This window comes from Carya illinoinensis, chromosome 3 (assembly GCF_018687715.1).
Source record: "Carya illinoinensis cultivar Pawnee chromosome 3, C.illinoinensisPawnee_v1, whole genome shotgun sequence".
NCBI lineage: Eukaryota > Viridiplantae > Streptophyta > Magnoliopsida > Fagales > Juglandaceae > Carya > Carya illinoinensis.
The window spans coordinates 37592564-37614761 of record NC_056754.1 but is presented as its reverse complement, the minus strand read 5'-3'; the positions used below and the strand labels follow the sequence as shown (position 1 = coordinate 37614761).

Below are 22198 nucleotides of genomic sequence, written 5' to 3'. Positions count from 1 at the left end.
CGAAACAATTAATTAAATGTTTTAACAATTGTGGTTCCAGCCAAAAGGCGTTTTACAACTCAAAGGAAATAGTAGAAATAGAAATGACAATTGTAAAAATATAACTAAAAGTAATTGAAATCTTCTACCCACTATTCTCCTTCCAGTGCTCCTTAGCTGAACGATCCAATGACTGAGAACTAAGACTAAGACCCTACCCTAACTCATGCAACTTATCCATCTCTTTACTTAGACAAACTCCTTTACTCTTTCATCTCTCCTTAGCTTCCATCTCCTATCTCGTGCTCTCATTCCTTCATATCTCGGTTTGTAACAATGCTCTCCCTATTAGAACATTTTTCCCACAAGGTGACGATAAGAGTTTCTCAAGCTTGTATATGGTTCCCGAGTGACATCTTCTTGCCATTGTCCTTGCCATCAAATAAGCAGTTCCACCATGGGTCTAATATGGCTTTTAACCATGCGACGGGCTATAGTTTCCTCCAGCTCTAGTTTGAGGGCTCCTTTTGAATCTACCTGCAATAAGGAAGATAAATGTGTAACATTTTCTCTTAATTTCTTCTTCAACTGGGAGACATGAAAAGTGGCGTGGATCTTGGCCGAGGGGGTAGATCTAGGAGGTAGGCCACTGTTCCTATCCACTACAACACTTGGAAGGTTGGTAGTACCTCGATGCTAGTTTTGAGTCCCTTTTGTGTGTCACCAAGACTTGCTTGTATGGTTGCAATCGCAGGTAAACCTAGTCCCCCACGAAAAACTATCTTTCTTTCCTCTTTAAATCTGCATACTTTTTCATCCTATCTTTTGCCCGGTGGAGATTGTGTTTTAACAGCAAAATTTGATCTCTTGATTTGAGCCCTTCCTCAATTGACTCTACTTTTAATGTCCTAGGGATATAATTGACGAGGCGAGGAGATGCATAGCCATATAGTGCCTCAAATGGGGGCAATTTTGTTTAGGCATGGAGCTTGGTGTTGTACCACCACTTTGCCAATAGAACCCACTTTGACTAGTCTTTTGGTCAATCTCTAGCAAAGCACTCAAGGGAATTTTCTAAAATTTTGTTGACTGCTTTTGATTGGCCATTGGATTGAGGGTAGTAGGTAGTAGTGAAAGCTATTTGTACCCCTTGCAATTTAAAAAACACTTGCCAGAAATTTCTAGTAAATGTGGGGTACTTATGGTTTGAGATTATAGAGAGGGGAAGGCCATGGAGTTTGAAAACATGTTTAAGGAATAGTTGGACTATGGTCTTAGCTGTGAATGGGTGGGCAAGGGAAGTAAAGTGACTGTATTTGGTGAGGCGGTCCACTACTACCTGGAGGTTGCTGCATCCCTGTGAAAGGGGAAGGTCTTTTATGAAATCCATAGTGATGTGAGACCATGGTTGAGAGGGAATTAGTAAGGGTTGGAGCAATCCCCTTGGGAAATTGTTTTCACCCTTCACCCTCTAGCACATGTCATGCTCTCTTATGAACTTCTGAATATTTGCCTTAAGGCTTGGCCAAAAAAATTCATGTATTGTTCTATGCATAGTCTTGCCATACCTTGCATGTCCTCCCAAGGGCTACCATGTACCGGTTCCAATAGTTTGGCCTTAAAGGTCTCATTTTGGGGGATACAATCTCTTTCTGTAAAACAAGAGGCCATCCTGAGAGATATGGTTGGGGGGGGGGTGTAAAGTGTTACTTGCTGAGTTAGTTAAGAGTTCCTGCATCAGGAGGTCATTAGCATAGGCATTCTTAAGTTCCTTAATCCAATCTACAGATGGGAAGGAAATCAAACATAGGGTTGCTTCTTCATGATTTGCCTTCCTGGAGAGAGCATCAACCATTCAATTTTCTTCTTGTACTCTACTATAAAGTCATAATCCAGTAGATGGGGGCACCACTTGTGAACTGCTGACACTAGGGCAAATAGTTCTTTTTCATAAGTGGAGAGCTGTGGTGATCTTCCATTCAACATTTGACTAAAAAGGTAATTGGCCTACCTCTCTCCATAAGCATTGCCCCCACTTCCACTTACGAGGCATCACACTCTATGGTGAAGGGTTGTGTGAAATCTAGTAGGGCCAAGACTAGAGGTTGTGTAACTGCCTCTTTTAACTTCTCAAAAGCTAGTTTTGTTTTAGCTATCCATTCAAAGTTATTCTTCTTGAGCACGTAGGTGATGGGTGCTACTATCAATGTTTTAAATTTCGTTCCGGTGATCATTCCAGTTTAAGTGTTGGGAATATTATAGTATAGGTGAATTCTAGTGTACTGTTTTGGGATTAACTATATAAATATTTATATGTATAAACTAACAACTAATAGAATAAATACATATATGTGTAAGTGTGTATCATGTATATGTGTGTGTGTGTATATATATATATATATATATATGGAAGAATTTGAGATTTATAAAATGAATACATGTTGAAAAAATCACAAACTTGAGTTGAGACATAAAAATAAAGAAAAAAAAAAAGAGGATAGAGAAATTATTAAAAATAATGATATTTAAAAAAAGAGAATGAGGGGAGATATTTAACGTTAAAAAAAAATAAAAATTATATAAATATATTTTATATTCTAGAATTAATTAAATACCATCTGGAAAATTTATGAAAATGTTATCCAAGTATAAGAAAATTACAAAAACAGTCCAAAACAGAATAGGGCCCAGAATACCAATTCCAGTCAGAATGACTTGAATTTGACTGGAATAGCTAAAATGGATCGGAACAGGTCGAAATTTAGAGCGAAACGGAACGAGCAAGTATAGTGTACTGGATACTACACTAGAACAAAATGGAATTTAAAACTATGGCTGCTATGCCACTATACCCCTTTATAAACCTCATGTAATATCCTGTTATTCTAACAAATCCTCTCGGCCCCTTAAGTGAGTTACCACTGAAACATTGATTGCAACTTTTTGAGTTTACCCTAACCCCCAAGGAAGAAATCAAGTGCCCCAAATAAATGATTTCACTACAGCCAAACTTACAATTGGAGAGTTTGGAAAAGAGCTGCTTTGAGGGTCTCCAAAGCAATTTGTAAGTGCTCAACATGCTCCTTCTCACTCTTGCTGTACACTAGGATGTCATAAAAAAGGACCAAAATGAATTTTCTGAGAACGGGCTTAAACATTGCATTCATGAGGTTTTGGAACGTTGAGAGAGCATTAGTTAGCCTAAAGGGCATAATTAAGGACTTGTAGTGGCCCTCCTGTGTTCTAAAAGCTGTTTTGTGGACATCATTTGGTTTGACATGAATATAGTGGTAACCAGACCTGAGATCTAGCTTTGAAAAACCATTGACCCGTGTAGTTCATCCATGAGTTCCTCCACTATAGGGATAGAAAACTTATTCTTAATTGTGACTTGATTGAGGGCCCGACATTCCACACATAGGCGTCATGTCCCATATGCTTTTCTAACTAGTAGTATAGGTGAGGAATAAGAACTCTGGTTGGTTGAATGACCCATGAAGCTAAGAGTTCTTTGACTATCTTCTCGTTCTCATCCTTTTGGAAGTAGGGGAAGCGATAGGGCCTCATTAAAAAAGGTTTAGAATAAGTTGGTAAGTTAATTGAGTGGTCATGGGACCTATGGGGAGGTAGCCACTTATGTTCCTCAAACACATCACCATAGGTGCCCAACAACTGTTGTATTGGTCACACTGCCTCTTCTTCTTCTTCAATCAACACCAGTTCTTCAATCAGTTGTGAGACCACTCCCTTAGCCTCAAGCTTGTAGAATTTATTTATGAAACCCTCCTCAATTAGCTGGGAAGCTGCCAACCCTTTATTTCAACCTCTTCATTTTGGTAATTGAAGTGCATGGTGGATTTTCAAAGTTCCAAAGAATGGAACCCAAGCTCCCCAGCGACTGTATGCTCCACACCATGTCACAACCAACCAACACTAGAACATGCATCTCATCCACAGAATTCACCCCCTGAATATTAAATTTGGTACACACGTTTCTCTTCACTCAACAATTGCTCCACATTAGCCACCTTGACTCAAATCTCTTCTCGTGATTAATTGGCAGCTACCCCTTTTTGATATAGATGGGTCTAGAAAATTTCGTGTGCTGTCAGTGTCGTTTAAAATAATGGCTCATTGGGATCTCACCTTCCCTTTTACCCTTATAGTCTGAGGATTAAGTGAGCCAATGATGGCATGTAATGAGATTTTTGGATTAGCATGTATGAAGATAAAGTCTAAGGACTCCACAATAGGTTCTTGATTCTATGTCCCACCCCCTCCCCCCTCCTTTCTCTTCAGTATATTCCAACACCTCTTCCAGAATGTATAGCCTAGGTTTTTGAACTTGTGACTCAGGTTCCACTTGGAGTCACAATAGTAACACAACTGCTTCTCCCTCCTATCTTTCATTTGATGTTGGTTGATCTTTTGAATGGATATTTGGGTTTTAAGTGAGCTCTTGTTATTCTCCATAGACAAGCCAAGTGGGTTCCTTAATAACCCTGGTTCATTATAAGGTGCCAAGGGTCCCTTATAGTATTTTCTAGTGAAGTTAAATTTTTCTTCATATATTTTGGCAAGCCTATATGCAATCATCAGGTTTTTTTTGGGGGGGGGGGGGGGTGTTAAACATCCTAACCAGAAGGCAAATATCATCTCTGCGCCCACTCAAGAAGTAGCTCAGTTTGTTTGCTTCAGATAGGCCCCTTAATATATTCAACAGGTTCTCAAAGTTTTCCTTGTACTCCTCTATAGTCCCTGCTTGCCTTAACATAGCCAATGATTCCATGGAATCATTATATGCACTAGGTCCAAAATTTACTAACAAGGCCTTAACAAATGACTCCCAATTAGTGAACAACCACATTGCCTCCATATTTTGAAACCATACTAATGTCTTGCCCTCCATGTGGAAGGAGGCAAGCCTCAACCTATGTTGTGGTAAGGTATTGTGGAAGGCAAAGATGTGATTTACCTTGTAGAGAAAGGCACTAGGATCCTCCCCGTGGAAGGCTGGAGAATCCACCTTCACATATCTGGTAAGCATTTCTCTAGTCTGTTCCCTTGAATTCCCAGTGTGCATATTAACCCCAGAAGATGATTTTCTTGCAATTGACTATGATTCTTTTTTTGCAACTCTAGAGTTAATATGGATAGCTAGTTTACCACTAAATCCAATTGCCTCTTCAAGACCAATATCTTGGTTTCAAGGTTTTTGAACTATGAATCATTGGCTTTCTGGATGGCCATCATCTTTGCTTCAAGACTTTTGAACTATGAATTAGTGCTCTTCTTCAAAGCGTTCAACTCCTGCAATTGGTTGTGATGTGTTCCTTTAGCCATTGCTTTACAGAGAAAGGGTTTGACTTCTCTGATACTAACTGGGAGCACTCCTATTAACCTCAATGGAAATTGTAATAGTAATTTCTCACTTAGAGGGTTAGATCCTCCAAAAGTTACAAGAGAATGAAGAAAATGGAGAAGAGAGGAAATAACTATTATATTACTTTTTGCATAAAAAGCACTAGTGTTTCTTCCTTGCACTATATTGTTCACCCCAACGGCAAAACTTAACCAAATGCCTTAACAAAAGTGTTCCAAGCCAATAGGCATTTTACATCTCAAAGGAAATAATAAAAATAGAAATGACAATACTAAAAATATAACTAAAACTAATTTAGATCTTCTAGTTGAATGATCCAAGGGCTAAGAACTGAGACTAAGACCCTACTTTGACTCACGCAACTTACCCATCTCTTTACTCAAAGAGACTCTTTTACTCTTTCATCCTTCTCTCTTTAGCTTCCTTCTCTTATTTCATGCTCTTCTTCCTTCATAGCTCGGTTTGTAACATTGGTAGGATTTTAAAGGAAACCTGAATCTTTTATAATTTTTAATGGAGTCCTGAAAAGACCTTTGCAATCTTGAATACTATTTTGGTGGGAGTAACTATTCTTCCCCCTCATTTATTCAACACCCTTAAAATGGGTTACAAAGTTATATGATAAAAACAAAATGCTAATCATTGCAACAAATAGAAATCTTATTTTGAAACTAAAACCAATCCTAGAAATAAAGATGATAGAAACATAATATTCCAAGAGCTGCTATAGAACCAAGCACTTAATATTCCACTCCTATTATCCTATAGAATTGTTCTTGTCCTCCCTCAAGGGCAAAGTGAGGAAAAGTAAATTCATAGCTATCTGTTGGGTTAGAGGTGTAAAAAACAATTAGAAAATCGGTTAAACCGACCAAACCGATGGACTCATTTCAGTTTGGTACCAATTTTTAAGAATCAAAGTCGATTTGAAACCGGTTTGGATCGAACCGAACAGAACCAGCATATATATTTTTAAATTTTTATATTATATAAAAATATATAATTTTTATACTATATATAATTTTTTATATTATATTATATGCTAAATTGCTAATTAATATAATATTAGTGTTAGGTACAAATTAGCATGTATCAGAAAATTATATTTTCATCACATTCATTTGAGAAATATAAATTTTACTTTTGAGGTTCAAATGAAAGTTTGTTAGTTTTTCATCTAGAAGCACCTTTCTGTGTAGATATTGCGGAGAAGTAATGTTGATTAGTGTCATTGCTTTAATTATTGACTATCAATTGTAAATGATGCTTAGTATCATCACTCTCAAGTCTCAATTTATGTAGTACTACATAGGCTTGCAATCCGACCTAGTACAATCGGGTTTGTGTCGACCTGACCAGACCCAAATGGTTTCATTTAAAGCACCAAATCAATTCAATCCAACCCAAATAGAATAAAACCAGGTCAAACCTATACGGCAACACCCTGCTTTTTGCACATCAATTTACAAGATCTCTTAATGTGATTTGAATCTCAGATCTACTACCATCATCCCCAATCTCAGGAAAAGACCTAAAAATATACTTGTAGAATGGAAGACACTTTCAGAAGAAAAACAACTCGCACATCCAAAAACATACGCTTTATGCACTACTGCTGCCACTCTCACATAGGAATGTCAAATCGTGTTAACGAGTCATGTTTATGTCATGTCAAGACATATACATTACACTTAATGGGTCAATCCAAACACGACCCGTTAAGGATTTTGTGTCAAAATCCTAAATCCTAACATGACTTATTAAGATAGTGGGTTGACACGACATAACCCGTTAGTAAACTCTACGCAAAAGGTTGACATGATACGACACGACCCATTATGACCTGTTTCAACCCGTTTATATTAATGGATACGAACACGACCCGTTAACCCGTTTGACCTGATTAATCTACCACAACACAGCTCGACTGCTATATAATCTACCAAAACACAACTCTAAATAATCTACCAAAAAATCATTTTGAATATTTTCTAAGAAACCAAACAAATTATTTTTTAGGAAACCAAACAAATATAAAAACGGAGAAGCCCAAATTTCAGAAAATATAATCTACCACAACACAACTCTACTGCTACATAATCTAGCGAAACACAGCTACAAATAATCTACCAAAAATTCATCTTGAATATTTTTTAGGGAACCAAACAATTGTTTTATAGGGAACCAAACAAATATAAATCTTACAAAGAAAAGTTAAGAAGAAAAGGAAAAATTATCAAGGGCTCTGTCGCTCCGCTCAGCTATGATTCATGAGGGACAGAGGGAAGTGGCAGTGTGGCTAGCATTGGAGGCTATGTAGCAGTTGCCAGTAGTGGCCTGCATCTCGTGCCGTTGTGCGAGAGGGGGGGGGGGGAAGACGAGAAGCCTGGAGGTTGGGACGCCGTGACTGTGAGTGTGGGTTTGTGTGATGGCTGAGCGACAACGGCTGAACGGTGAGGTGTTGTGGCATTGTGGGAGCAAGAGGAAGAGTGAAGAAGCAAGACTCTGCAAGTCGCAAGAGTAATAAATTAAAGAATGAAGGAGTCTGCAAGTCGCAAGACGTAAGAGGAAGAAATTGAAGAATGAGAATTTGAAGAAATTGGGTATGAGGTTTGAGGTGTGTGGCGAGGGACATATATTAGGATTTAGGGTTTTTTTTTTTTAGATAGAATGGTAGAAGTGTAATTTTAATTTTCTTAACGGGTCAAAACGGGTTGACCCGTTAAGTAATCGTGTCTTAATGGGGTCAACCCGTTTTGACTCGAATCCAATAAGACTAAACCCAAACCCACTTTTACCGTGTCGAGTTCATGTTGGGTTAACGGGTTGTGTAATAAATGCCACCCTTACTCACACATCTAATTGAACCACTCAACCCAGCCACCACAAGAAGCAAGCACCCACGTTCCACCACCTAGTCAACTGCGCAAGCCACCCATCGCTGCTAAGTTCTCTCCTGCACGACGGAAACTGCCACATGTGAAGCCTTTGCATAACCAACTATCTCTGATTTTATATATGAAAACAGAGTAACCCATACTTCACGCTACCTCCATCTCCAGAAGGGCCGACCTAACTCGCCACCCCCAAGCATCGCACAGTGAGTTCTCCGTTTCCTCTCGACACCGTTTTCTCTCACTCTCCGTTTCCTCTCTTCCTCATATCTCGGTCAGCTCCCTCTCTCATTTTTCTCTCACTCTATCTCTGTCTCATCACTCTCAAACCGATGACTTCTACACCGCACTACCACGCTCCACATCTCTCTCTCTCTCTCTCTCTCTCTCTCTCTGCCCAACACCAGGTTCCGTCACTCATTCACTCTACAATGGCTCTTTTTTTTGGCAGGGTAAGTTTCTGCTGCCCAAGAGTGAATATTTGGTTGAACTCTGCGAAGTATATCATGATGTGTTAGATTCATGGGCTTGGTAATCTTCAAGACCTCCTTTTCCATGTTGAAAAACACAACCCGCAACTTAAGAGGCTGAGAAAAAAGCAGTGTTGGCTAGGGTTTGAGTCTGAGAAAATGAGAATTGAAGTCTGAAGATAAGATGGTATTTATATTCGGGGTCGGGTCGGGTCACTTAAGCAGGTCTATCAGTTTTACGGGTAATCTACACAGCCCTAGTACCACAAGTATAAACAGTAAATTGGAAAACCAAAGTGGAGTAGAGCGGACTGAAACCCAGAAAAATGGAAAGTTCTGGTTTCGATGATAGTCTGTATCGATTCTTAAAATTTTCAAAATTGGTGCATTTTGATTTAGTTTCAAAATTTATTCAAAATCGGACCAGTTACATCCCTAGCCACCTACATTTCTTACAATACTTGCAATCTCATTGACAACATGGCAGCTAGGGGTGCTACCTGCCTATACTCCCTTGCACCTGCATGGATAGTGTGGTCATTCTCCTCCCCACTACCGACCTTGCCTGCCATTGTTTGTTTTACCCCATCTAATGGACGGCGGATTTTTCAACCCACTGACCGTACTTCGTATATTACACATAGATCTAACCCCAAATCTTCAAATCCATACCCCAAATGCAGTGAATAACATCTTCCCCATGACTACATCTTGGCCATGGGGCAAAGGAACAAATGGCCAAGTTGTGACCTTGGGTATCTGACTCACGATCATGACTTGGTCGTGGGTTTGCACACAGACCCACGGCTTGGCTATAGGGCTTTGAAGACACATAACGCTACCCATAACTCAGTTGTGACCTTGGGTTGTAATCTGTAGGGAACGATGGCCATGGCCATGGATCTCTCAGCCACAACCAGTTCAAGTAACACACAACCATGGGTCTACTAGGAGAAATCTGGAAGAAGGTGAGGAGGATAAGGAGAGAAGGAAATGAAGAAGAATGAAATACTTGGCTACTAGAGGAGATTAAGAGAAGAAGTGAGTTGTGGGCTGATGGAGGAGATGAAGAGAAGAAAGGGAGGAAGTGAACAGCGAGAGACTTGGAGGAGAGAAGAATGAGGGTAAAAGTAGGGTTTTTCTAGCTAATATGGGGCGGGCGAGTGGGTATGCATTCCCAACCCCCTCTTTTTATATTTTAAGATTTTGATCCGCTTGCTTACCCGACAATATAGGGTGGGTAGTTCACCTGGTAGCCTGTGGATGCAAGCGGATGGACGAGTACAGGGACCCACCCACCAAGTGTAATCAGTGCTTTAGACTTCTTTGGCCAAAGGAAAAATATAGTTGCAAGCACAATTATGCACTAATCTGTGCACCAATGTGATCAAAAAGTAGATTTTATTGAAAACAGTGTTAATTTAAATTTTAAGTATGAATAAATCAGTATTGGTACATAGATTAGTGCGCAACTGTGCTTGTATGTAGCAAAACTCTTGGCCAAAACTAGCTAAGAAAATAACTCCCATAGACAATATAGAGTATTTCTTTTATAATTTAATAATATTTTCATCTCTAGACAATCTCTCATTTTCAAAAGATTGCTCGGTTTTGCTGCCTTTGATTAGACTACTCCTCTTAGGTTTGCTCCATAGTTGAGTAACACATAAGTGCACAATTGGTAACTCTTTCCTAAGATACATAGCCACTTCCCAAGAACTTCTAGAGGGCAAGATTAATTTTACAGGAAACGTTTTTATCTTTTGTTTATTCTAAATTTCGTCATCTCCAGTCATACAAATTAATAAATTATATTTTGAGTGACTTTTTATTTAATTGGTTCACCTCAATTTTTGTGATTAAAAAGGATAAAATAAATAATGAAATTGCTCTTAATTTTACTCAAAAACAACTCCAACTCCAGATTCTTGTTAGAGTAGGATACCATCAACAATTTCTTCGTCTAACACAACCAATACCTTGGAGAGAATCAGCATCAAGAACCTCCAAAAACAACTTATGATCCTTGGATAACTTCCATAAACTTCTTTGAGGAGAGGGTGCGTGCCTCTAACTCACTCTCTTATGGTGATGATTGGTGCAACTAATTGAGTTTGGCTTTACAAACTTTCTCAGCATCGACAACATCTATGGTTTGTCTAATGGTTGAAGGTTCTTCTTGGGTCGGAGGCTCCACTAGCAAAGGAGAATTCTCAAGGAAACTAGAGATTTTCGGGAAAATACATGATATTCCCTGTCCCTAGGACACACATTTAAAACTTCAAGCAATGCATTTAAGCCATATGCACCATTAATCCGATAAAATTTTACAGGCATATAGATGGTTTGTATATGGCAAAGCAAGAGACCGAAGCCCCTACAAACAAAATGGCGAGAGTTTGTTGCTCTAGTTGTTGGTGGCCTGAGCCTACTTTTCTTGGTGGCTTCAGAACAAAAAACAGTTCCGGCGGAAATTCTGTATAGGATAAACTGGGTTGGGGCCCGGGGTAAAGGCAAGTCTTAATTTTTTTTATTACGTTTGAATGTTGAGATGATCTTAGATTATATGTGAATAATAATAATAAAATAATAAATAATAATGAGATAATTTGAAGTAATCTCATCACCTTAGGTAACCAAAAGCACCCTAATCTAGTTTTTATACAAAGTCCCGCACTCGTCTTCTTTGTGAGATGTTCAATTCACGTTAAGTACAAAATTGACATGTTGGCATACGTGTCATCTCATCTAATTATTACAAAATTTTTAAATTCTCATAAAAAATATAATAAATAATTTAACTTTTTTTAATCCAAAAACAAAAATAATATTAAAAAATTATATTATAACAATATTTTATTTAACTTTCAACTTTCATTTTATCTCATCTTATCTGATCTGTGTAACCAAACCAAGCTGACGAATGCTCAGGAAGTAGAAGACATAGCTTCCATTCCACCAATCCTAAACAAGTTAAAGCCTTCTGTCAGATGCTTATCATATTGAGCTTGGACAAGCCTTGTTCTCCTACCTGATGATCACTCACAGATCAATAACAATGACAGTGGCAATCAGTCAATTTATATGTAATTATGATGTTAAAAGAGAAATTGAAAAGAAAAGAACCGAGAGGATGAGGAGAAAGAAGAAACAGAGAGCCAATGGAATCCCAGCACAAGACAGCAGCAGAACTTCATCTCCAGAAACTAATTGGTATAATATGTACAAACCAAATGCCTAACATAGAGCCAAAACAAAACTTTTATTGCAATGGCTATTGACAACTCATATACCAGGATTCCCTCAATATCATAATACCAAGTGTCGAGATAAGTAAAATGTATGCTACACCAAAACAAGAAGAATAAAGTCAAGTTCTAATAACAGGACCCTTGTACCGCCCTCTCTGAATCGAAAAGTTGTCAGGAGGTTGGAATTCTTCTAACCAAGTCACACCAGAGACCGTGACCCCATTCAACTGAAAATCACCTGCATTCCAAGAAGAAAAACAAACAAAAAAATTACTACTATTATAGAGCCGAATAATAAATCAGTTAGCAACTTCAAAAAATCAGGAGATGCAATTAAACAACAAATATAATAGAAGACAATACTTGATAATTCACATAAATTTTATACCAGTTAGATCCTTTCTAGGAGACTTTCGGAAATAAGTGCAGTGTCGTCCATGTTCGGCAGAGTACGGTGGAGAAAGGATGTCAAATATAGCACAGGGAGTTCGAGCTCGGAAACTATGGATATTGCCTCCACTAGTGGGATAAAGAACTGTTGCCGGACAGGGCGCTGTCATCTCAACATCTTTAACAAGGTTTGCAGGTCTTGCTGAAAAACCACCAATTTCAACTTGTAGTGTAAAGCTAAAATTGCAGATTACACAAGAGAGAAGATAGGAAAAGAGGTGAGGGAAATTAAATAAATTCAACAAAAAGCAGATATCATTTTTCTTTTCTTTGTCTGATAAGTAGAAAGTAGATATCTAAAAAGCAGATATCATTTTTCTTAAGTATAGTTTATTAGAAAACAAAACACAAATTATATATAGCAGTTGTTAACAATGCATATTATATGTGTATATGACAAATATTTGTTATAACATATACTATAGATACATAATTTTATATGTAATATATGCATGCATGTAAATGCATAATTTTTAAATGTTATATACGTATGTATATAAAAGCATAAATATAAATATCATATACAAGTATAAGCATTAACATAATAATTATACAGTTAATACACAAATTCAATCATAATATATTAACTAATTAGAATATTAGACAATATATTCTAATATTTTTCAATCTTTATAAAAGATTGCTCTTTCAGAAATTGAAGCTTTTGAGTACAAAGGCCTTTAGTTCATTAAGTTGTTGCTTGCTGTCTATGCTATATAGTCCATTTGATTGTATTTACAAATTATAATTGTGAGTATTAAAAAAAAAAAAAAAAGTCTGCTTATTTGTAATTTTGGATAATTGATTGAATATTTTGAGTAATTAATAAAATTTTGATATTTAAGTTTTCTAAACCTCTACTTTTTATATCTTGTACTTAAAAACTAAAAAAAATTGATAAACGAGTTGAGTCGAGTCTCAATAGAGTATTGGACCCGAGTTTTAATCAAGTCTTGAGCCAAGCTCGAGCTTGGCTTTAGTATAATTTAGCTGAGCTTAGCCACAAATAAGGTTGTAATCGATCAAAGCCGAGTTGATCTTTTGGGTTATCAAGTTGAGTTTGACTCAAATAACTCAAGCTCGAGCTTGGAGCTCGCTGAGCCGAGTTCGAGCTAATCAAACATGAGCTCGAGCCGAGTCAAATCTTCTTCTTCTTCTTCTTCTATTTTTTTTATTTTTTTTATTTTTAACTTTGCCAATGCTCTTTAAAGAGCCCGAGTGAAGTCGAGTTATTTCTCGAATGTTGCTCGTTTTCTTTTAAATATTTATTTATTTATTTTTGAATGAATTGAATAATTAAAAATCCAAAATTATAAAAAATATTAAATTTAATAAAACTTTTACAACTACTAATATATAAACTCTATATTGAGTTATAAGATTATAAAAATTTGATGAGTGCATTCCTTATATGGTTCCTGCATAGTAGTAAGAAACTACCAAGTCCTAAATGCTAACTATTATACATATTATAAAATAACTACTATAATTTAATCACTTAATTAACTAACCTATAACTATGGACTATATTCAATATCTAGGCAAAGGTAACTGGGTTGCATGTTACACATTTAATTATAAAAATTACTATACTTCTATTATTAAATTTAATATGTATACATACACATCTATATATATAAGAAAATTAATATATAGGACTAAATTATATACTAATATTCACGAGTTGATATTAGTATATAACTCAATTCAACCCGCTCGACCGAGCTTTTTTAGTAATTTAACAATAAAGTATGTGTCATTTAAACTTAATTGATATATAATTTACTACTTTGGTAAACTTTCACATACTGAAGCTAGACTCAGCTATACTTGAACCGACTAAACTTGAGTTGTGTCATTTACTAAAAAAAGCCAAGTAGAGTTTCTGCTTTCATGATCGAGCTTTTTTTTCACAAGTCGAGCTTAGTTCAAATTTAGCCGAGCAAGTATAGGGCGAACAATCATGCAGACTAGTTCAATTACAGCACTAACCACAAAACTTGAGTTGAGCTTGAGCTTGGTTCTAGTATAATCAAGCCAAATTCAAAAAACCACCACTCGTTTAGACTCAATTTAATTACAGCTTGAGCCTAGGCACAACTAAGGGAACACCTAGTTTAATGAAGGGTAAGAGAAAAATTTGATAAGGCAAAGTGGGTAATGTTATGGACCATAGTTCACTCCTACAAAGATTTAAACACGGAAGTTTTTAACTTTGCCAAGTTGCACACCTTCCAAAGAAGCCACATTAAGCACAAATGAGCCATCCACCCAACATCTACACACATTTCCACTTGGACTGCTAACCCAAGCAGCCATTAACTCCACCACTCATAGTGTCATCACCCATTCTGTTCCCAAAAGGTGGAAGAACTCAGGGCCGTAGCCACTTCACAATGAAGCAACAAGTGGTTGATGGTTTCCTCACTTTTCTCGCACATACCCATCCATCACCACTAAGTGCCTATTATCCATGGTTAGAATCTTACTAAGCCATTGCCCGTATAGACAATGTCACTCTTGAGAAAGCCTTGTTCTGCCATGTACTTTTCCAGGAGGAACATCAAGCCATAAGCTCTGACCACATACTACCTCCACCTATTCTATCCTCGTGGTTTGACCTCATCCTTGGTGGATACAGGAGGTTGACAAGCAAAAGACCAATTCACTTCCCAATCCTGCACTAATCTAATGAAGGAGATGCTCCACTATGCATAACCATTCATAACCTACAAAAGTTTGACCATTGATGCCTCCTTGCAAGAATAGATTTTGAACATTTCTGGGTAGATTTCCTTTAGATCCCAATCCCCTCACCACGTATCATGCCAGAAGTTAGTTCTAGACCAGTCCAATGGACTTGGAAAATTCTCCCCATCCTCAGTGAATGTCTTTCCACACCACCACTTTGAAAGGTCCATTGACTACATTAGAGCACCATCCACCCCACATGATCCACATGCTTAACTTCTATTACCAATTACCATAGAGCCTCTCCTTCCATTGCATAGTGCCACAACCATTTTCCCATTAATGCCTAAATAAACACAAGCAAGTTTTTCACCCACAACCAAACCATAAGAGATTGGAGCACATCGTTGACCAACTAACTAGGTAATGTTTGGGCTCGCCCTCCACACTACCCCATAGGAAGTCCCTTTGAAGCTCTTCAATGTGCTTTGCCATACCAACAGTGATTGGAAAGGGGGACAAAATATAAGTCTCTGATCAAAAGCTTTTGACAAATATAACCACCATCACAGTCAAGTGGGGACATTAGAAAAGAATTCCATATTGACATTGCATTTGTTTTTGTGTATATAGGAGAGAAGGGAAAAATGAGGAAACAAAGTGGGAGGAATAAGCATTGTTATTGTTTCATTATAGCAGGGCATGAAACATTATTTGGGCAGACACGATTTTCATTTAGGCCCACAGTTTTTTGACAGCCTAAATCAGGTAAAATGGAAGGGAGAGAAAGCAGCTTGTACTTGGCAATAAACAAAAAGACCGAATTGAGGGAAGCCTATCAGGTACTAAGACGATGGTAGGAGGGCCATTTGATCTACCAATAAAGAAAACAAATTGGGACTTTGGCCCCCTTGGCAATATGAAGAAGAAAACAAGGGTTGAAGTTTGGACAATATTTCTTCTATGAGAGCATGTATGCCAACATATATATATATATATATAATGCTTTCCCTTTTTTTTTATTGATGCATTCATTATTTTGCTTGTAAATGTATAAATCAATTATCAAGTTCTTAAATAAAGTAAGAGGTTGCAATAAGCTCTTTCAAAATCGACTATTTGTCTCTCAATTAGAGGTGTTCCAAAAATTTCTTTGATCGAGTAACTAGCCCTAAGAACAAGTAGATTGGATCAAATTGGAAAATGTAAAGATTTTTGCAAGTTATACCTTTCATCACTACTTTGTGGGAATATAATGTATCTGATCAAACATGCATAAAACAGCTTCAAAATGAAATTGATAAAAAAATCTTGTAAATAAGCTTGAGCTATGAAGCAAACTTTAAAATTTAGTCTAGCTTGATGACAAGTTTTAGCTTGTCTCAAGGTTGATATACAAATAAACAAACAAGTCTTTAATACTTGCCTCGACTCTAGTGTCATGAAAGTTTCTCTTTTTTTTCGATAATGGTGTCATTAAAGTTTTTATGCACACAAGTGACTCTATAAAGCTTACATACCAAGCGCAAAGCTCAAGAGTATGTCTGATTGAAGTAAAGCACACATTTCTAAAATAGACGTATTAAATTATTAGATAATGGTGCCATTCCTTTTTTTTCTTTTTCTTTTTCTTTTTCTTTTTCTAGTATTTCTAAATATATAAAACACACTTCTAAAAGACACTTTTGTTCTTAGAGCCTACAAGACAGGAATGGATACCATGCTTTTTTCCCTGATGAATATTGATTAACAAAACAAATCAATCCCTTGTTTATGGGCAAGACAGTGCAAACAAAATTATATGCTTCTTGTTGTTGTTTGCACATAATATCAAATCTCTTTTTAAGGTAAACATTATCATTAGTCCATGTTATATACTTTTGAAAAAAGAAAACCTCGAAACTTCATATACCCAAAAAAAGAGGGGTAACAAGGGTAAATGATGTGGTGCCTATATGAAGACTTTAAAAATAAAGGTGGCATGGCTACTCAGATTTTATCCCTCAGATTTAGATGAATAAAAGAAAAAACAATTGCTTGTGTGGTGGAAGACTTTAAAAATAAAGGTGGCATAGCTAATCAACCCTTAAAAGTTTAATTTAGTTATATATTTTGAAAAACGTAAAAGCATTATCTGTGCTTGATTTTTCACAAAAAAGTGGAGTCTTTGTTTTATTTAGATGCAGGTAATTACGAGCTTCGTTTTTTTTTTTTTTTGGTTGGGGTGTCCGGGAACAAAGTCCCAACTGCTCCTGGGGGTGCACAGGCCCTTGGCAAGAAGTTTTCCACAAGTGCACCTTGGGTAATTCAAGGGGAAGTCTCCCAATCCGATGGCCCCTAGAAATTATTTGCACTCAAGAGGATTTGAACCTGAGACCTAGAGAGAGCATACCACCAAAACCAAGGCCTTTACTACTTGAGCCAACCCCTAGGGGCTACATGTGCTTTGTTTAGGGTAGAAAACACTTGATTTATCTATTTACTATTTGAAATTTAAGCACACATAGGCACACTATTAACAACACGCCTCAAATCAGGTTAAGTGCAGCCCTAATCATTGGTAACCCAGGGCTTCACAAGTCCAAGTGGACTCATGTAACCTTGACAAAAGGGTGTGTCTCAAAAATCACGTGCACCCTCATGAGTTTGGGTACCCAATACACGTGGATCACTACTATGCTAACATATGGAATACTCTCCTATGGGATGGATAGTCACCAACATCATAGTTAGAATGTATCAACTCCTTGATTGTCCAAATTTAGCCTAGTAAATTGTCTCCTTATCTACTAAAGCTGAGTTGCCAGCTTGATGATCCACTTGGCCGGTTTGAATCAGAGCAGAGGTAGGTATCGTCACTCTTACCGTCCTGCCCTCTATCTGCTTTCTTCTATTAATTGATAGCAAGGAAGCCAACCCCCAAGCAAAGATCGATAAATGTGACATATTTATGGGGAAATAGTTAGGGAAAATATAATAGGAGGACAAAGTTCTTCTCTTCTAATATTTTCTCAAAAAGCATATTGATTTTTGTCTACTTAATGGAACATTAAAAGTTCATGACTAGCTCTAATTGCGATCTCACCTTTTTTATTTTAATGTACAAGTACTTCAGAAACTGTTCTAATTAGCAACGATTGTTGTACAAAGCTGTGCCAAAAAAACAAAAGCAAAGTTCATAGCTTGTGATCTACAAAGATAAATATTACACAAATTATTATGATTGAAATTCAACATAAAGTAAGGCAGCATGTTCGTAAGCAATATATTAACATCAGAACAAAGTTAGCCATGTGACTACCTGCCAAGAGCAACTAGCAGGAATGACTATCCAAAATTATCCAGAAGAGTAAGATATGTGAGATTGAAAGGAAGGACAGGCTAACATAATCAAGTAGGAGTGACATTATAAATAGAAAACCTTGCAAAGGATCAGCCGGCCCAGGTGCATCAAGCCAGTCATATGAGTTAACATATAGTGTGCCATAAACAAGCTTGCTCAACACAGTCATTCCAGGATGGTTATGAAGAGGTATGATAGAGGAAGGTGGCATGCAGAAGATTCCTATCTGCGAAAAAATATTAAATAACAGTAACTAAGCAATAAGTTTCCAATTATCTAATTCTTAAGTGAAACTTTCATGGAATATATATGGTGGATTTGAAACTTAAAATTCTCAAATTAAATGTAGCTTCCAAGTCAAAATTCTTCAAAACTCAAATTTGCAATGGATAAGCTTACAGAGAAGCTGTCACACTCGTGTAAATGCAAGTATTTGATGGGTGGCACTGATTGATTGCTCCCATTACGCCCTTTTACAGAACCTGACCAACTGCGTATCAGTTGTGCTTCCTGTTCAAGGCCTACATCAGAAGGCTTGATTTTGTCTGAAATAAAATCATGTCTAGGGTTAAAAGTGAAATACTAGTACAAAATGGGGGTGATGTCATTATGAGAGCTCACATTTTATACACTCAAAACAAAATAGAAAGGGAATACAATTCAGCAACATCTTAAAGACATGATTTAGAATTTGACATGGGCATCCAACATATTCATAGTAGGAACTCTAGTCTTAATTAAATTGCTACATCACACATGAATAAGTATATAAAGCACAGCAAAGCACCAATATACGTATTGATAGCAGCAACTTCTATATAGAGTACCGACTTTTTCAGTAAAGTTTTGAAGAGATGTAGAACTAACAGTTAAACCAAAGCTCATTTAATAAAAAAAGTCTTGGAAACACCAATCTACGAACATGAAAAGTTGCATCATTATAAAACATACACAAGCATCCTCAAACAGATTGCAAGTCTCAAATGAGAACAGTTTGATCTTGTTTGATATACCCAAACACCTTCACCAAAATAAGAATGTTGGTATCCACTAGTGGTGCATCTTTGTTTTTTTTGATAGGTAAGAGAAAATATTATTTATATGAATGAAAAAGGCATGAGCCATGTACACCGGAAGTGTACAGAAAAACACCTAATATCCACTACTGGTGCATCTTGATAAGCCAAAGGCCTCACACGACTGTTAACAGCCTTGTAAGAAAAATCCCTATTTTATAACTTCTTTTGTAATGAAGCAATCATTGTATGGACGCATCACAAACACAATAACCACATGGCACAGCTTTTTTTGGCTTATTCAGTCTCATATTAGACACTGACACCATGTCAACTTCCTACCAATACATTTACTGATTAATCAATGGTACACTCTTACTCATCAAAAAAAAAAAAAAAATCAATCATACACTATAATTAATAGAATGAAACTGAACACACATAAACACCAGCATAAATCTAAATACTAAAAAAGATCTTTCAAATGAAACGTGAAAATCAGCAGTTTTCATAAATGTTTTTTCTGTCGATTTTTTTTTTCCCTTTTGGGATAGTATTAGCTTTATTGGAGAAGAACAAGCGGAGGCCCCAAGGACATGGGAAATGTGACCCTCAAACAGAATACTACTATACAATAAGAAGAGAACAATCTGCACATGATTACGAAAACCCAAAGCTAAGACAAATGTCAAAAAACCCCAACTTGGTTTGGAGCATTGGGAAAACATACCAATACTCCAATATAGAGGAACTTAAATTATTATTTTCCAATATGTTTCTACAGATGTTCTTATACTATAGCATAAATCAAGAACTGTATTGATAACGGGCTATGCCATTGGAAATTTTCGAGAGGGGTCTCCCATCAAATTTTCATACAGGACAATGGAAGCAGCAGGCAGCATCTTTCATACTGGACAAAAGTTGTTAAATTTGTTAAAAGTTGTTAAAATACTGGAAGCAAGCAGATGTTCTTATAATATAGCATAAAATTTTATGAAATGAATACAACCAATACAGCTTGAACAAGCCAAAGATACATGTACCTCTGTGTCTGCCAAACTAGAATTGACCAATTCTTGGTCAACCAATATGTTAGCTTTAGAATCGTAAAGCCAATAAAGTAATTTTCGAGGAAATCACTACTTTGAAATTGTGTTGTGCTTTTCAAAGCGCATCTAATATGTTAAACATTCCAATTAATAGCAATGTAAATTAGCAAATGAGAACATTAAGCTATAAAATTGAAGTGCATTTTATATAAGCTCAAAAGTATACACAAGACAACAAGAAGATCCATTTCGTAATACCTAAAATAGCACGAACTTTCTCGATAGATTCTTCTGAGACCGGTCCATTCGGGGAAAATGATGCTTTGCAAGTATTATAAAGTCTCTGTATAAAATATGGCATCTTGTAAAGACAATGCCAGCTTAACTGAACAAAATTATCGGTAAGCTGATAACACCTCTGCAAGAAAGTTGCTATTGATTGCAATGACTTCCAACAACACAACTGGGCAAAATTTGTATCTTACTCTGTGTAACAAACACACAGTAAAAGACCTGCGTTGGAATTATCTCATCCTTCTCTGCCTCTCAAATTCATGACCACCTATTGAAACAAAAATTAAAATCAAAGTAAGTGACATTTCATTTTAAAATCAATATTCCCAGAACTTACAGAATTCAATTGCCACACAATTTATTTTTGGACTAAAGCATAGAAATATATAAGATAAAAATGCTCTAAATTTATTGTCGGTTGCCCAGAATAGTAACCCACGAAGGATGCTAATAAGGTTTTCCCTTATAACCAGATGAAACCATGAATTGCCCAGCCACCAAAAGGGCAAAAACAAAAAAAAAAAAAAAAAAAAAAAACAAACAAACAAATAAACTAGCCAACCTGCAAAAATAATTGAGTACATTGAAATACTTTCATCTCGGAAATTTTCAGGTATCAGCAACCCAAAATAAGGGGAAAATGAAAATATTTGAGGAAAGCCCATTTTTGTCATATTGATATGTTTAACAAAAAACAAATTGGAAATTTGCCAAATTGAATAATATTTCGAAAGAAGAAAACTCATGCTGGATCAGAACCTGAAATAGCAATTGAAAGATCCAGCAACCAAAAGCAGAGACAGAGATGAAGAGTGAGAGCCTTAACGAAGGTGAAGAAGCAGGAGTGGGAGGTGGGAAGGGCAATGAATTGGGAAGCGAGGGATCAGGACCGAGCCGAAAGAGGATCTTGCACACGTCATCACCTCACGAAACTGCCGCTTACTTTCGACATTGGGCCTAAAAGCTAAAAAGCGGTGGCATTGAGTAATGCTAAGTACTTTTTGTATTCTGATTGGCTATATTAATATTTTTAATATATAATCAATTACATCGTTGAAATGAAACATGCTGTTTCGAGTAAAACGTGCTAGTCGGACTGAGAGATTAATCGAGAAAAACGACTGATAAGTGTAAATGTATTTGTTTTTTTTTTTCTTTTAACTTTTTTTATATATTTTTAAAAAATAAAAAAATGAATTAATTAATAATCATTTTCTTAATTATTAACTAAAAAATTAAAAATTTAATCAATCTCTTTTATCGATTATTTTTATCGTTTAACTATCATTTTAATATGATTATGAAAAGAAAAATGATATGGACACTGAGAAAATGATAATATCGAGAAAGTATGTTTATTATCTGTACCGATTAA

The 22198-nt window shown here is 36.5% G+C and overlaps 1 protein-coding gene across 2 annotated transcripts; it reads right to left on the bottom strand.

The window, feature by feature from the left end:
* Positions 1-11890: 11890 nt before the first annotated feature.
* Positions 11891-21806, bottom strand: LOC122304174 (plant cysteine oxidase 5). 2 transcript variants are annotated; one of them, XM_043116268.1, is made up of 6 exons: positions 21583-21806; positions 20788-21091; positions 18861-19006; positions 18540-18687; positions 12366-12569; positions 11891-12215 (listed from the first exon to the last, which is right to left on the bottom strand). In XM_043116268.1, exons 2-6 carry the CDS (start codon positions 20888-20890, stop codon positions 12097-12099), a joined length of 720 nt encoding a protein of 239 aa, XP_042972202.1. In that variant the 5' UTR covers positions 20891-21091; positions 21583-21806; the 3' UTR covers positions 11891-12096. The 2 variants fall into 2 exon arrangements, with proteins under 2 accessions (XP_042972202.1, XP_042972203.1); XM_043116269.1 differs by having other exon boundaries at positions 21650-21795.
* Between the last annotated feature and the right edge of the window lie 392 nt (positions 21807-22198).